General features: G+C 39.0%; 2 protein-coding genes across 2 annotated transcripts; both read left to right on the plus strand.

The window, feature by feature from the left end:
• The first annotated feature begins 1,885 nt into the window (after positions 1-1,885).
• Positions 1,886-2,447, plus strand: LOC140577405 (protein reprimo A-like). Its single transcript, XM_072697372.1, has one exon. The coding sequence runs from the start codon at positions 1,886-1,888 to the stop codon at positions 2,132-2,134; it is 249 nt and encodes an 82-aa protein (XP_072553473.1). The 3' UTR covers positions 2,135-2,447.
• A 3,381-nt stretch (positions 2,448-5,828) lies between these two features.
• Positions 5,829-6,390, plus strand: LOC140577424 (protein reprimo A-like). The gene has a single exon (XM_072697405.1). It carries the CDS (start codon positions 5,829-5,831, stop codon positions 6,075-6,077), a length of 249 nt encoding a protein of 82 aa, XP_072553506.1. The 3' UTR covers positions 6,078-6,390.
• The last annotated feature ends 10,636 nt before the right edge of the window (positions 6,391-17,026 follow it).

The following is a 17,026-nucleotide window of genomic DNA, read 5'->3' on the forward strand; positions in this document are numbered from 1 at the left end:
ATGGTAACAAGGTATCTGAATAGTTTAATACCTCTACATCACAGAAAGCTATTACTTCAAAAAATTTTACTTCATATTTTACTTCATATATATATATATATATATATATATATAAAAACATGTACTATTTATTGCAGAAATTATTATTAATATGCAGCCTGAGGGCTGAAACACTGTTCTACCATAATGTTTGCTGGTCTTTGATGGTCAAGGTGGTTAAAAAGGCCTATGGCCTATGCTGGTAAGCTAGCTGGTTAACCAACTCTTGACCTGCATAGGGTACGTTGCATTTGATTTTGCTTGGTCAGCTAAAGGTCAACCCTCATAAGCAGCTAAAACAACGTGACTAGCTTGAGCTGGCCAGGCTGGGTTTGTCAGCAAGGTTGGTAAATGATTTAGCCAAAAATGATCTAAAGATGAGCACTAAGAAGCTCATGAGACTGATCTTAAATGCAGTTCTCAGGATTTTTTGGCAACAGGACGGACTTCAGTCTGCAGTGCTCACAGTGGGAGTAAACCAGTGCTCTGCTGTAGGACGGCCACACTCATCATTAAGGCATTCACAAAAATCCTGCATATTGTGGGCATAATTAAATAATTATTTATGTAAAAATACGTATTTATAACGTTCAAAAATGTGAAAACTTTCAATTCCAAACTTTAAACTTTAATTCTTTAAGTTTTAGTTTTTTTTAAGAAATATTAAAACTGCATGTTTCGTTGATGTTCTAATGCTAAATTCACATTTTATGATTTTTTATTTCAATTTATCTGCAGAATTTTTACATTTTGGAAAAATAAAACCTAACGTTTCAAACATGCAACGTTTTCCAAGTTAAATTCAGCGGGGAAAAAAATTGCATGTCTCTGTAAAATATCCTCTAAACATCTTAGGAAGTTCTTAAATATTGTCTTAAGAAAGTCTCAGTTTTTTTCTCAAGAACCTCTTAAGACACTCGTCGGTTATCATAAACAATGCGAAATCACATCTTTCATTTTCCAATATTCAGTTAAACACGTGCGCTGGAAAAACAGTCAAACTAAGTTTTCAAACATTTTCAACAAGAGCTAGAAGTGAATCCTCCTCATGTTTCTAACAGTCCTTTAGGAGCATTATCCACTTTTAATCCTGCTAAATTCGACATTAATTCCATAACTATTAAAAGGATCTCAGAATATTTCATAAATGAAAATTTACATTTTTATGAATTGTTATTTAAATCTATCTGCAGACAGATCTTTTTTTTTTTTTTTGAAGAAGAATATAAATTGATCTCAACTATTTTAGGCAAAAAGATTTTTTGTGAATCCAGCGCCACCACTGTAAGAAATGTGTGGGGAATTCCCCACAATTACCCATTTCACCCCAAACCCCACACTGACCGACTTTATTTTCATCTCAATAACAAAATTATTCAATTGTGCAGAAAAAATGTGGATGTAGTTCTTAACGGGTTCGTTACAGAACCAAAACCACCCAAAGAGCCATCTGAGCGGTTTTTTGACTGCTTTAGTGGTCCTCTATAATTTAAACCCTGTGGTCGACTAAAGGTACCCCATATAACCATCACTCCAACACTGTAGAGATGAGCTCCCTCTTCTCGCTTTCTGATTGGCTCCCGCCTCTCCTCACACACATATTCCCCACCATCCCCTCCACCCGAACCATTCCAACCGCCGCCTGAATGACAGAAGGACCAGAAGCCCCCTAACTGAAGGACCACCACCTCACACCCACCATTTCAGCAACCTCCCAGCGGCTCGGACCATGCGCACTCCAGCGGCGAGGTCCTCTTAAAGCCAGACCCGGAGAAGTTTGGGGAAGTTTGCGCGGGGAGGGGGGGACTGCCGGGGTAGGGGTCGACTCAGTCTTCCAGCTTTCGGTATGAACGTGTCTCACGGGCTGCTGGCTCCAGCCATGGCGGGGTCTCGCGTGCCCTGGGCGGACGAGCGCGAGCAGTTCCTCGGGCGCCTCGTGCAGATCGCCGTGCTCTGCGTGCTCTCGCTGACCGTCGTCTTCGGAGTCTTCTTCCTCGGCTGCAACCTCCTCATCAAGTCCGAGAGCATGATGAACCTGCTGGCCGACGACCGACGACCCTCCAAAGAGGCGGAGATCATCATGATCGCTGCGTGAGAAGATCTGAGAAGATCTGAGAAGATCTGAAGAAGATCTGAGAAGATCAGAAGATGATCTGAAGAAGATCAGAAGAAGATCTGAACTTTCTGCTCCCAGAATGTGGAGCACAGTTGGACTTTCCGTCTGTCTGAACCTCGAGGAGGACTCGGACGTGGACTTGTTGACCTTTAGCTTCACCCTCGTGTCAGGACTGCCCAAAATAATGCATGCTGAAGTAAGAGAGATGCTTTTTTAATAAACAGCAGAGAACTGAGGCTTTCTTCTGAGTGTGTGGAGGGGAAGGTGAGGGAAGGCGCTAACACTGGGGAAAGTGGTGCATTGAACTGAATGAAATTGAACTGAATGAAATTGAATTGAATGTGTGCTCAACTTCCACAGCAATGAAATACACTACCCCAACACAGACAACACCTGTGTTACCGTACTATACTGTAATACTGTGGGAGGCGTGTGCACATTTAACCTTTTACTGCATGAGTTATGAAATATGCAACACCCTTGAACCCTTTCACAAGTACATTCTGGCTACCTTTAATGTTCTGCCAAGAGTCAGACCACCCTTTAAGGTGGAATGGAAAACTCCTGCATTTTAGGGATGCGCTGTATGTTGTAGGAAGACCTGTTAGACCTAATTAGTCTTCCTACAACATACAGCGCATCCCTAAAACGCAAAAGTTTTTGGACAGTGAACGTTCAGTGAGGGTCCGTACCTGTGAAAGGGTTAAAAACGGTTCTTGAGTAGTTCTTTAGAGAGCCAAGACTACCCAATGACCCTTTGAATGTTTAAATGTTTATTGTTTTGCCTGTTTTAATGGTTCTCTATGATTCGAAATCTGCTGTGTGTGGTTCTTTAAAGATCTTCTGTTGTTACAAAGAATACAAAACTACATAGAACTTTTTTTATACATCGTTCTATATATTCTATATAGTGTAAATAAAACCATGACAACTGCTTAAATGGTTCCCCATGATGATTAAGATCTTGTACACGGTTCTGTAGAGCACCCAAAAGGGTTACACTACTGTCAATCAAGCCCTTTTTACTGGGAGAGGTGATAAAAATGTTTCCATGCCTGAAACTGTTGAATATGGTTCTTTGAAAAAAATCATAATGGTGCTAGATATAGGTTATAAAATGCTGCTAGATATAGACTGTTGTTAAACAATAGTTTTTATTACTTAATAGGACACTAAACTAAAATAAAGGAAATACAAGGGGTTCTTTGAGTGATACCATGGATAGAAGCCCCCTTTTTGGTTTCATAAAGAACTGTTTTTGTAAAGGAGATGTGGGTGTAAATACTTTTACACCAAGTGAAGCTGTTTTATCACTCTATTACAACAATGTTTTTTTATGGGACCAAAATAAGTGCTTCTGTAGCTTCATTCAAAGATCCAATATTTAGTGTGAACCTATATTTGAATGTGTTCACTAATTATGGACATATTTTCAGAATGCATGAAAGTATGCAATAAAATATGTTTGTAAATAATAATTAATAAGTAATTTAGAATTCTCATTCAAAAGTTGGAAAACCCATGAAAACGGCCTGATTTCTCTTCAGGAAACTCTTTCTGTGTATCTGCTGAATATAATTACATATAAGAAAACATTAAACATGCCCTTTTTCCATGTTAAGTTCAGTCAAGAACAGCGTGTCTCTGTAGGGGATCTGCCTTATTAATTATATGTACATTTAGAAAAATCAAGAAATACATATAACTTGGCACAGGGTGCCAGAACCGTTAAATTTGACTGTAGACTGTGTAAATGGCCCACTGTTCAGTTATGGAACATTTACTCTATTTTACAATAATTATATTTCATCATTTTATACATTGCAAATGGCATTTGGGAAGTAAATTGTAAGATAGTCCTTTATTAGTCCCGCAGTGGGGAAATTCCCAACTCTATACATGAAAACTCTATACATATATGGTTTAAATTATTATTAATATGCAGCCTGAGGGCTGAAACACTGTTCTACCATAATGTTTGCTGGTCTTTGATGGTCAAGGTGGTTAAAAAGGCCTATGGCCTATGCTGGTAAGCTAGCTGGTTAACCAACTCTTGACCTGCATAGGGTACGTTGCATTTGATTTTGCTTGGTCAGCTAAAGGTCAACCCTCATAAGCAGCTAAAACAACGTGACTAGCTTGAGCTGGCCAGGCTGGGTTTGTCAGCAAGGTTGGTAAATGATTTAGCCAAAAATGATCTAAAGATGAGCACTAAGAAGCTCATGAGACTGATCTTAAATGCAGTTCTCAGGATTTTTTGGCAACAGGACGGACTTCAGTCTGCAGTGCTCACAGTGGGAGTAAACCAGTGCTCTGCTGTAGGACGGCCACACTCATCATTAAGGCATTCACAAAAATCCTGCATATTGTGGGCATAATTAAATAATTATTTATGTAAAAATACGTATTTATAACGTTCAAAAATGTGAAAACTTTCAATTCCAAACTTTAAACTTTAATTCTTTAAGTTTTAGTTTTTTTTAAGAAATATTAAAACTGCATGTTTCGTTGATGTTCTAATGCTAAATTCACATTTTATGATTTTTTATTTCAATTTATCTGCAGAATTTTTACATTTTGGAAAAATAAAACCTAACGTTTCAAACATGCAACGTTTTCCAAGTTAAATTCAGCGGGGAAAAAAATTGCATGTCTCTGTAAAATATCCTCTAAACATCTTAGGAAGTTCTTAAATATTGTCTTAAGAAAGTCTCAGTTTTTTTCTCAAGAACCTCTTAAGACACTCGTCGGTTATCATAAACAATGCGAAATCACATCTTTCATTTTCCAATATTCAGTTAAACACGTGCGCTGGAAAAACAGTCAAACTAAGTTTTCAAACATTTTCAACAAGAGCTAGAAGTGAATCCTCCTCATGTTTCTAACAGTCCTTTAGGAGCATTATCCACTTTTAATCCTGCTAAATTCGACATTAATTCCATAACTATTAAAAGGATCTCAGAATATTTCATAAATGAAAATTTACATTTTTATGAATTGTTATTTAAATCTATCTGCAGACAGATCTTTTTTTTTTTTTTTGAAGAAGAATATAAATTGATCTCAACTATTTTAGGCAAAAAGATTTTTTGTGAATCCAGCGCCACCACTGTAAGAAATGTGTGGGGAATTCCCCACAATTACCCATTTCACCCCAAACCCCACACTGACCGACTTTATTTTCATCTCAATAACAAAATTATTCAATTGTGCAGAAAAAATGTGGATGTAGTTCTTAACGGGTTCGTTACAGAACCAAAACCACCCAAAGAGCCATCTGAGCGGTTTTTTGACCGCTTTAGTGGTCCTCTATAATTTAAACCCTGTGGTCGACTAAAGGTACCCCATATAACCATCACTCCAACACTGTAGAGATGAGCTCCCTCTTCTCGCTTTCTGATTGGCTCCCGCCTCTCCTCACACACATATTCCCCACCATCCCCTCCACCCGAACCATTCCAACCGCCGCCTGAATGACAGAAGGACCAGAAGCCCCCTAACTGAAGGACCACCACCTCACACCCACCATTTCAGCAACCTCCCAGCGGCTCGGACCATGCGCACTCCAGCGGCGAGGTCCTCTTAAAGCCAGACCCGGAGAAGTTTGGGGAAGTTTGCGCGGGGAGGGGGGGACTGCCGGGGTAGGGGTCGACTCAGTCTTCCAGCTTTCGGTATGAACGTGTCTCACGGGCTGCTGGCTCCAGCCATGGCGGGGTCTCGCGTGCCCTGGGCGGACGAGCGCGAGCAGTTCCTCGGGCGCCTCGTGCAGATCGCCGTGCTCTGCGTGCTCTCGCTGACCGTCGTCTTCGGAGTCTTCTTCCTCGGCTGCAACCTCCTCATCAAGTCCGAGAGCATGATGAACCTGCTGGCCGACGACCGACGACCCTCCAAAGAGGCGGAGATCATCATGATCGCTGCGTGAGAAGATCTGAGAAGATCTGAGAAGATCTGAAGAAGATCTGAGAAGATCAGAAGATGATCTGAAGAAGATCAGAAGAAGATCTGAACTTTCTGCTCCCAGAATGTGGAGCACAGTTGGACTTTCCGTCTGTCTGAACCTCGAGGAGGACTCGGACGTGGACTTGTTGACCTTTAGCTTCACCCTCGTGTCAGGACTGCCCAAAATAATGCATGCTGAAGTAAGAGAGATGCTTTTTTAATAAACAGCAGAGAACTGAGGCTTTCTTCTGAGTGTGTGGAGGGGAAGGTGAGGGAAGGCGCTAACACTGGGGAAAGTGGTGCATTGAACTGAATGAAATTGAACTGAATGAAATTGAATTGAATGTGTGCTCAACTTCCACAGCAATGAAATACACTACCCCAACACAGACAACACCTGTGTTACCGTACTATACTGTAATACTGTGGGAGGCGTGTGCACATTTAACCTTTTACTGCATGAGTTATGAAATATGCAACACCCTTGAACCCTTTCACAAGTACATTCTGGCTACCTTTAATGTTCTGCCAAGAGTCAGACCACCCTTTAAGGTGGAATGGAAAACTCCTGCATTTTAGGGATGCGCTGTATGTTGTAGGAAGACCTGTTAGACCTAATTAGTCTTCCTACAACATACAGCGCATCCCTAAAACGCAAAAGTTTTTGGACAGTGAACGTTCAGTGAGGGTCCGTACCTGTGAAAGGGTTAAAAACGGTTCTTGAGTAGTTCTTTAGAGAGCCAAGACTACCCAATGACCCTTTGAATGTTTAAATGTTTATTGTTTTGCCTGTTTTAATGGTTCTCTATGATTCGAAATCTGCTGTGTGTGGTTCTTTAAAGATCTTCTGTTGTTACAAAGAATACAAAACTACATAGAACTTTTTTTATACATCGTTCTATATATTCTATATAGTGTAAATAAAACCATGACAACTGCTTAAATGGTTCCCCATGATGATTAAGATCTTGTACACGGTTCTGTAGAGCACCCAAAAGGGTTACACTACTGTCAATCAAGCCCTTTTTACTGGGAGAGGTGATAAAAATGTTTCCATGCCTGAAACTGTTGAATATGGTTCTTTGAAAAAAATCATAATGGTGCTAGATATAGGTTATAAAATGCTGCTAGATATAGACTGTTGTTAAACAATAGTTTTTATTACTTAATAGGACACTAAACTAAAATAAAGGAAATACAAGGGGTTCTTTGAGTGATACCATGGATAGAAGCCCCCTTTTTGGTTTCATAAAGAACTGTTTTTGTAAAGGAGATGTGGGTGTAAATACTTTTACACCAAGTGAAGCTGTTTTATCACTCTATTACAACAATGTTTTTTTATGGGACCAAAATAAGTGCTTCTGTAGCTTCATTCAAAGATCCAATATTTAGTGTGAACCTATATTTGAATGTGTTCACTAATTATGGACATATTTTCAGAATGCATGAAAGTATGCAATAAAATATGTTTGTAAATAATAATTAATAAGTAATTTAGAATTCTCATTCAAAAGTTGGAAAACCCATGAAAACGGCCTGATTTCTCTTCAGGAAACTCTTTCTGTGTATCTGCTGAATATAATTACATATAAGAAAACATTAAACATGCCCTTTTTCCATGTTAAGTTCAGTCAAGAACAGCGTGTCTCTGTAGGGGATCTGCCTTATTAATTATATGTACATTTAGAAAAATCAAGAAATACATATAACTTGGCACAGGGTGCCAGAACCGTTAAATTTGACTGTAGACTGTGTAAATGGCCCACTGTTCAGTTATGGAACATTTACTCTATTTTACAATAATTATATTTCATCATTTTATACATTGCAAATGGCATTTGGGAAGTAAATTGTAAGATAGTCCTTTATTAGTCCCGCAGTGGGGAAATTCCCAACTCTATACATGAAAACTCTATACATATATGGTTTAAATGTTATACATGCAAAAACCTTGTCTCTCAATTTTGGCAATTCTTTCCTCCATTTAAAAGTATTTTTTCAGACAAAAGAAATGCCCCAAAATGACTTGGTATAAAATATTTTGACTCTGACTTAAGCTCTGGAAGCCAGGCCTACATCTCAGAAAAAAGAAAACATAAGCAACTATATATATATATATATATATATATATATATATATATATATATATATATATATATATAGTGGACGCAAGACATATATTCTTATATCAATATATATATTCTTGTTGCCATTTAGCAACACAATGCAGTAAAGCGTCAAAACAAGTGAATTTTAATGCATCACTTTTGTCAGGGCAGGTTATTAGAGACTTTATTAGAGGTTATTAGATATTTATAATGCAGTGCAAAGTGCCATACACATATTAGGCTTACAAATTAATAATAGTAACCAGCTCATGATGTTCAAAACCCTTCAGAACTATAACTATAGAGTGCATGTTTTTAGTTATTTTACATTTATTATTAATAAATCCAGAAGGTTTCCAGGCGTCTGTGGATACACCGTTTCATCTGAAATGAAGGGTTTTAACAAGGTGTAATCAAGGGTGTTCCTTCTTTGCTACTGTAAGAGCCTTTAATCTTCTGAGAAGTAAATACACTAGGTGTTAAAAACAATGCTGCAAGGATTTGACTGCATTCAGCCTCAAGAATAGGTGATTAGTTAATGATCAGTTCTGCCTCTCCATATTGGATGGGGGTCAATCTATCAATCCAGAGAACTTAGTGCCACTGCTCCTCAGCCCAATGCTATGAGGCTATATGGGGTAGAGTCAATGTTTGGCTATGTTTTGGCAACCTTAGGCTCACGGGTGGCTGCCCTGGAGTGGCAGTGCTTTTATTTGGAGACTTTACAAGCTCTACAGCAATGGACCTTTGGACCTTGATGTAGCATCTTCTTGTCTTGTCTCTGGATCCTGTCTGCTAAAAGCTGATGTTACGTAATCGCTGGAAATATGTAGGAAACAATTGTTCTAACATGGTCATTGTAGATCATCTAGTCTAACAAGGCAGGACCACATGCATGACATGCCAAGCCACTAATGGCCATACATGTGCTTTGTCACTGACCTAAATCCTGGAGGAATCAAGCCATAAACAGGCACCCATATGTATAAACATAGACGTGGTGTAATCTATGACATGATCACAATAGCCTTTTCATTTTCACATAGAACTCTGTAGGTCTTACAGGGCGCATTCATATGCAATGCAGACTGCAGTACAAGCTGTTACTGTAGTGGATTATAACCTCCCTAAACATAGGGGATCTGCCTTATTAATTATATGTACATTTAGAAAAATCAAGAAATACATATAACTTGGCACAGGGTGCCAGAACCGTAAATTTGACTGTAGACTGTGTAAATGGCCCACTGTTCAGTTATGGAACATTTACTCTATTTTACAATAATTATATTTCATCATTTTATACATTGCAAATGGCATTTGGGAAGTAAATTGTAAGATAGTCCTTTATTAGTCCCGCAGTGGGGAAATTCCCAACTCTATACATGAAAACTCTATACATATATGGTTTAAATGTTATACATGCAAAAACCTTGTCTCTCAATTTTGGCAATTCTTTCCTCCATTTAAAAGTATTTTTTCAGACAAAAGAAATGCCCCAAAATGACTTGGTATAAAATATTTTGACTCTGACTTAAGCTCTGGAAGCCAGGCCTACATCTCAGAAAAAAGAAAACATAAGCAACTATATATATATATATATATATATATATATATATATATATATATATATATATATATATATATATATATATAGTGGACGCAAGACATATATTCTTATATCAATATATATATTCTTGTTGCCATTTAGCAACACAATGCAGTAAAGCGTCAAAACAAGTGAATTTTAATGCATCACTTTTGTCAGGGCAGGTTATTAGAGACTTTATTAGAGGTTATTAGATATTTATAATGCAGTGCAAAGTGCCATACACATATTAGGCTTACAAATTAATAATAGTAACCAGCTCATGATGTTCAAAACCCTTCAGAACTATAACTATAGAGTGCATGTTTTTAGTTATTTTACATTTATTATTAATAAATCCAGAAGGTTTCCAGGCGTCTGTGGATACACCGTTTCATCTGAAATGAAGGGTTTTAACAAGGTGTAATCAAGGGTGTTCCTTCTTTGCTACTGTAAGAGCCTTTAATCTTCTGAGAAGTAAATACACTAGGTGTTAAAAACAATGCTGCAAGGATTTGACTGCATTCAGCCTCAAGAATAGGTGATTAGTTAATGATCAGTTCTGCCTCTCCATATTGGATGGGGGTCAATCTATCAATCCAGAGAACTTAGTGCCACTGCTCCTCAGCCCAATGCTATGAGGCTATATGGGGTATAGTCAATGTTTGGCTATGTTTTGGCAACCTTAGGCTCACGGGTGGCTGCCCTGGAGTGGCAGTGCTTTTATTTGGAGACTTTACAAGCTCTACAGCAATGGACCTTTGGACCTTGATGTAGCATCTTCTTGTCTTGTCTCTGGATCCTGTCTGCTAAAAGCTGATGTTATGTAATCGCTGGAAATATGTAGGAAACAATTGTTCTAACATGGTCATTGTAGATCATCTAGTCTAACAAGGCAGGACCACATGCATGACATGCCAAGCCACTAATGGCCATACATGTGACGAGAAAAAACGTGACGAAGGCCTTGCATTTAATCAGAGGCTGAAACAGATGGTGGTGGAGATATATGTAATGCAAGGCAAAGAACAATAATCTAAATTAGAGATTACAGCTCTATGCTTTGTCACTGACCTAAATCCTGGAGGAATCAAGCCATAAACAGGCACCCATATGTATAAACATAGACGTGGTGTAATCTATGACATGATCACAATAGCCTTTTCATATTCACATAGAACTCTGTAGGTCTTACAGGGCGCATTCATATGCAATGCAGACTGCAGTACCAGCTGTTACTGTAGTGGATTATAACCTTCCTAAACAGCTTGATCCAGGTTTATCCAATCTTTGATTGCAGAAAAGGCTCCTGGGGATTTGGATGGCTCAGCCGTAAGGTTGGGTGTCCATATCTCCAGCGCATGGTTTGCAAGAGGTTGCAGAAGATGTTGTCATCCTCCAGTATCCCCAGTGCAAAGCTAGAGGAGCATATGTTGCATATGTTTTAATTTAATATTTAATTGTCCACAGCTCTGCTCTTCTAATAATGGGTCCCATTGTCCTCATAAACTGCACAAATCCCAAATAAGAACAGAAGAAATGTCTTCTTTAAAATTATTGGTGAATGGGGTCCTCTGTTTCTAATAGAGGTGTATGAGTGTCAAAAGTGTACCCCAATAAATGTGTAACATTTGCACAAAGATATTTTGTACATAATTTATGAATCACGCTACAGCACCTGTACAACGGTGGTGCTGTTTTTCCAGTTACATACAATCTCATGTCTGCCATGTACTCGAAGAAGAATTGAGAACACAGCATCACCACAGCTACATTCATGATGCTTTTCTCTGTTACGGAGCTTCTCAAAAAGACAACAATGGAGGGAAACTCCTGCAGAAACAGTGAGAACTTCACATTCCACTATAGTTATGTTTAGGGTGAGGGTTAGGTAAAGGTTTAAGATTAGAATTAGGTTTGGGTGTAGTAGTTTAGGTTTAGGTTGATGTGTAAATTATGTTAGATTAGGTTAAGATTAGAATTAGGGTTAGGTGTAGTAGGTTTAGGATTAGGCTGAGGTGTACATTAGGTTAAATTTAGGTTTGGTAAAGGTTAGAATTAGGGTTAGATGCAGTAGGTTAGGTTTAGGATTAGGCTGAGGTGTATGTTAGGTTATGTTAAGGTTAGAATTAGGTTTAGGTGTTGTAGTTTAGGCTTAAGACAAGGCTGAGGTGTATATTAGGTTAAGTTTAGGTTTGGTTAAGGTTAGAATTAGGTTTAGGTGTAGTAGTTTAGGTTTAAGACAAGGCTAAGGTGAAGGTTAGGTTACATTTAGGTTACATTAAGGTTAGAATTAGATTTAGATGTAGTAGGTTAGGTTTAGGTTAATGTGTAAATTATGTTAGATTAGGTTAAGGTTAGAAGGGTTAGGTGTAGTAGGTTAGGTTTAGGATTAGGCTGATGTGTATGTTAGGTTATGTTAAGGTTAGAATTAGGTTTAGGTGTAGTAGGTTAGGTTTAAGATTAGGCTGAGGTGTATGTTAGGTTATGTTAAGGTTAGAATTAGGTTTAGGTGTAGTAGGTTAGGTTTAAGATTAGGCTAAAGTGTAGATTAGGTTAAGGTTAGAATTAGGTTTATGTGTTGAAGTTTAGGTTTAAGGCAAGGCTATGGTGAAGGTTTGGTTACATTTAGGTTAGATTAAGGTTAGAATTAGGGTTAGATGTAGTAGGTTAGGTTAAGGATTAGGCTGAGGTGTATGTTAGGTTAGGTCAAGGTTAGAATTAGGTTTAGATGTAGTAGGTTAGGTTTAGGATTAGGCTGAGGTGTAAATTAGGTTAAGTTCAGGCTGGTTAAGGTTAGAATTAGGTTTAGGTGTAGTAGATTCTGTTTAGGTGTATGTTGAGATGTAGGTTAGGTTAAGGTTGTAATTAGGTTTATGTGTGGTGGGATAAGTTGAGGTTAAGGTTAGTTTTAGGGTTAAGTGTAGTAGGTTAGGTTTAAGTTTAGGTTGATTTCTGCGTGTCTGGGTTACGTCAGTAATTCATGCAGATGCACGACGGTCAGTACATTGTACGAATTCTGAAATGATTGTTTGGACACATATGAACACACAGGTTCACACCTAAGACAGATGTCCCTTTTCTGGAATGGGCCAGTGTGGTTGCAGTCTTTCTTACCAGAAAGAACAGGAGCGCTTGTTTGGAATGAATATCTGCAGATTGCAGAAAAGATTAGACATATTATGTCGACTATCTAATATTTACACCATTGAGATTTCCAAACCTGCCTCTAAGCTAAATATGAAGATATTGCTGCAGTCAAGCCAAAAAAAGGTTTATCCACATTTTGGCATAATTTAAATTGTTCTTTACATTGTGTCAAAATGATGAACCAATAGAAATGCTCCAAAATCTTTTTACATTGACTTCAATTGAAAGTTAGGAAGATTTTATTCCTGTAATTTTAATCCTGTATTTCCTGTAAAATTGCTGTTTTGAAGATACAATATTTTTGCATAACAAAGATTATACACTGAATAATTGAGTAGGTCCCCCTGTGTCACCACAACAGATCTGACCATTCAAGGCATGGACTCCACAAGACCTCTGAAGGTATTCTGTCTGTTCACTGGATGTCCTTTTTAGAGCACTTTTGGTAGGTACTGACCACTGCATATCAGAAACACTGCACAAGACCTGCTTGATGTTTTGAAGATGTCTAGCCATCACATTTTGGCTCTTTTCAGCGTGGCTCAGATCCTTTAAACACCAACATCACCTTCAAGAACTGACTGTTCACTTCCTACCTGATATTTCCATCCCTAAAGGGAAAGTGTGCTGTGTTTTCCAGCTTCACAGCTGCTCAGCACTGGGCTGTGGAACTGTGGGACTGCGTTCTCTGGAGTGATGGACCTCTGTCCAATACCTTTTGGGATGGGTTGGAGTGGAGTTTGTGATCCAGAACTGATCATCTAACCTCGCTTCCTGACATCACCGCCTTTCCTAAAGCCGAATGCAATGAAACCCTCACAGCAATGTTCCAACATGTAGTGTAATGCCTTTCCAGAAGAGTAGAGGCTGTTACTGCAGAAAAGAGCTTGGATGAGAAGGTGTCTACAAACTTTTGCACATTCAGCATATCTGAAAAGGATTTTTCCTGCATCCAACCTCAGTCACTATTGATCCCACCACCCACCTTGAGTTCTTTTGCCCTATTCGAGTGCAGCATATCTGTAAATCAGCTTGTCTGGCTCTGTGTAGAGAATGTCAGTGATGTCAGAATGTCAGAAATATCTCATTCAGGGTAAGAAACCGGATTTGTTGTGAGCTTGAGAATAGCACAATAATCAAGATGGAGAGTGAAAGGGGGCTACGGTCCTCGGAGCCCGCCACCACTAGAACCTGGGCCTTTCCCATTGAGCCGTACTGAATGATTGATGCAACGACGACTTTAGTTGTGAAGAAAGAGAGCGTGAGGAAAAAGTGGCAGAAGAAAAGGTCACTCCCGGTGGTGGAGGCTGTCAGGCGGCAGCGCAGGGCTGAGGAGTGATTTAGTATTCGGAGCTGACAGAGCTACAGAACGGCAGTAGAACAGGGGAAATGTCAAACAAAACACACACACACACACACACACAGCTCTCCACCATAAATGCTACAGTGACAGTAACAACAAAAAGTAAACTCACTTGGACGTCCCTATCCAAGCAGAACAAAAAGAGTTACGCAATAAGGGATACGGTAGGGGGACACAGCGGCTCAGTAGCTACGAAAGTTAACTTTAAGCAAGACTGAGAACTTCCTGCAGTATTCATTAGCAGTTGACTCAATGATTCTTGATTCTTACACTCAATGAGATATTTCTGTCTAGCTGATTTACAACTACAGCACTCGAAACGTACAACATTTGGGTGGTGGGATCAATCGTGTTCAGATACGCTGAATTTTCAGATACGCTGAATGTGCAAGAGAGTTTGTAGACACCTTCTCCTCCAGGGGTTTTCTAAAATCAGGGGAATGAATAGAGAGTCTGTCCCCCTTTTCTGCAGTAACAGCCTCTACTCTTCTGGGAAGGCTTTACACTAGATGTTGGAACATTGCTGTGAGGGTTTCATTGCATTCGGCAAACTCCACTCCTACTCAACCCAAAAGGTATTGGATGGAGGTCCATCACTCTAGAGAACACAGCTCCACGGCTCCACAGCCCAGTGCTGAGTAGATTATACTAGTAGCTGGAAAAACAGCAGACTTTGAATTCACTGTTTTTATAATGACAAAACCCAACACACTTACATATACAGTGATTAGCCATAACATTAACACCACCGACAGGTAAAAGTATATATATAAAGAAATGAAAGAAATATTGACAGTGGCTTCATCTGTCAAGGGGTGGATATATTAGGCAGCAAGTGATCAGTCTGTTCTTGTGGGTGACGACGGTGTTAAAATGAGGAAAAATGGGCAAGCAGAAGAAGTTATGATGGCTAGATGACTGGGTCAGAACCTCCAAAACATCAGGCAGGTCTTGTGGGGGTTTTGTGGTATGCAGTGGTCAGTACCTACCAAAGGTGCTTGAAGAAAGGACAGTAATGTCAGGGTCATGAGCACCCTAGGCACCTTAGGCTCACTGATTGACAGATACGGGATTAGCAGCTTTAGGTAATGTTCACATCGACCATTAGAACTGGGGAAGATGTGATTTTGAGCATGTTGTGATTGTTGGTGTCAGAAGGGGCTGGTTTGAGTCTCTAGATAGTCTCAAGAGTTGCTCAGAATGGTGTAATAAGGAAAACATATTCAGTGAGTGGCAGTTCTGCAGACAGAGACACGTTGTTGGCTAATTGTTACTGCTTTTGCCCACTGGATAGCAGCCATAGCTAAACAAGATTTATTAGGTAAGACTTATTTGAGTCAGACCAACCTCCAAGCTGTTAATCAGTCTTTATGATATCTGTACGACCAAAATCTGAAAACCTCCAGGAGTCGATCCTTCAGATATCTGTGCTAGCAAAATATGAACCTTTTAATATATAAAATATGAACATTTTCTGCACCCTAAGTGAGGAAGAGCACCAGAGTTAGAAAGCGTGTGAAGTAGCCGTAACTGACCAAAAGTTACTGTACCCAAATTGGGAAAGATAATCAGGAGTCCACATCGAACAGCAGCCATTCCCAGCAAACTATGAGTGGAAGATACGTTGAACTGCAGCTGTAGCTTTACCTTACTTTGAGGTAATGCCAACCTCTAAGATTTGGCCCAGAATACATCTCAGATTTGTTTAGAGATTATAAACCCATTAGATCTCTCAGACCCACAGACTCGGGTCAGCTGGTCGAGCCCAGAGTCCAAACTAAACATGGCGAAGCAGCATTTAGCCGTTATGATTGCGTTCTGGTTTTTGCACTTTATTTTTATTGCACTTTAGTAAGCCATAATAAGCTCATTTTAACTTTATTTTAATTTATTATTTTATTACTACATACTTGGGGGGGGCGTTTTAAGTGGTTCTATTGTTTATTTGTTTGTTTGTTATTTTAAAGCACTTTATCTCTTTGGTCTTAATTTTCTGTTCTTTTAATAGTAACATAGTAACAATAGTTGGGAAAAGGCTAGAATGTTTTTAAATGTTTGTATTTTTTCTTTATCTAAAGCACTTTGAATTGCCACTGTGAATGAAAGGTGCTATACAATTGAACTTGCCTTGCCTAGAATTGTCTTGCATAAGCTGTTATGGACAGTGACAATATCCTCCCATTTAGCTTAGAGGTCCTATTTTTATATATATCCATGTTTCCTAATTTCTACCAATCACTATTACTGTAAAAAAACAAGCCAAGCTTTTTAACAGATTTATTCAAACCTGGCCTTTATAAACATATACTGCGAGCTCCAGGCTGTACAATTGGTGCACTTTGCCTGCCTTATGCAATCACATCGTCCGTCTGACTGGTGTGTGCACATCAGTGCATGACAAATGTCATGCATGACTAATCTTTTTTTGAAGAAATAGATCTAACTGAATTTACCGGGTTTGACCTGCCGGCTGTGCTTGCCGGCTTCCACGTGACAGCAAGTTTGCAGAATTGTGACCTGAAGCTGCCTCTGAAATTGGAATGACAGTAAAAGAACATGGCTGATTTAAGAACGCAAAAAAACGGTGTAGGAGAGATGTAGGATGTTTCCTACATGACGATGGCTGCTGTTACTCTTTAACATTGCCATTCGTTTGATCGTTGATCGTGTTCTAGATAGCGGTGTGTCACAAAGTCAGAAATCACATAAACAAGTCTGGTTTA

This window comes from Salminus brasiliensis, chromosome 14, assembly GCF_030463535.1.
Source record: "Salminus brasiliensis chromosome 14, fSalBra1.hap2, whole genome shotgun sequence".
Taxonomy (NCBI): Eukaryota; Metazoa; Chordata; class Actinopteri; order Characiformes; family Bryconidae; genus Salminus; species Salminus brasiliensis.

Coding starts and splice junctions, on each gene's coding strand:
- LOC140577405 (XM_072697372.1), top strand. CDS start 1,886: ATGAACGTGTCTCACGGGCTGCTGGCTCCAGCCATGGCGGGGTCTCGC.
- LOC140577424 (XM_072697405.1), top strand. CDS start 5,829: ATGAACGTGTCTCACGGGCTGCTGGCTCCAGCCATGGCGGGGTCTCGC.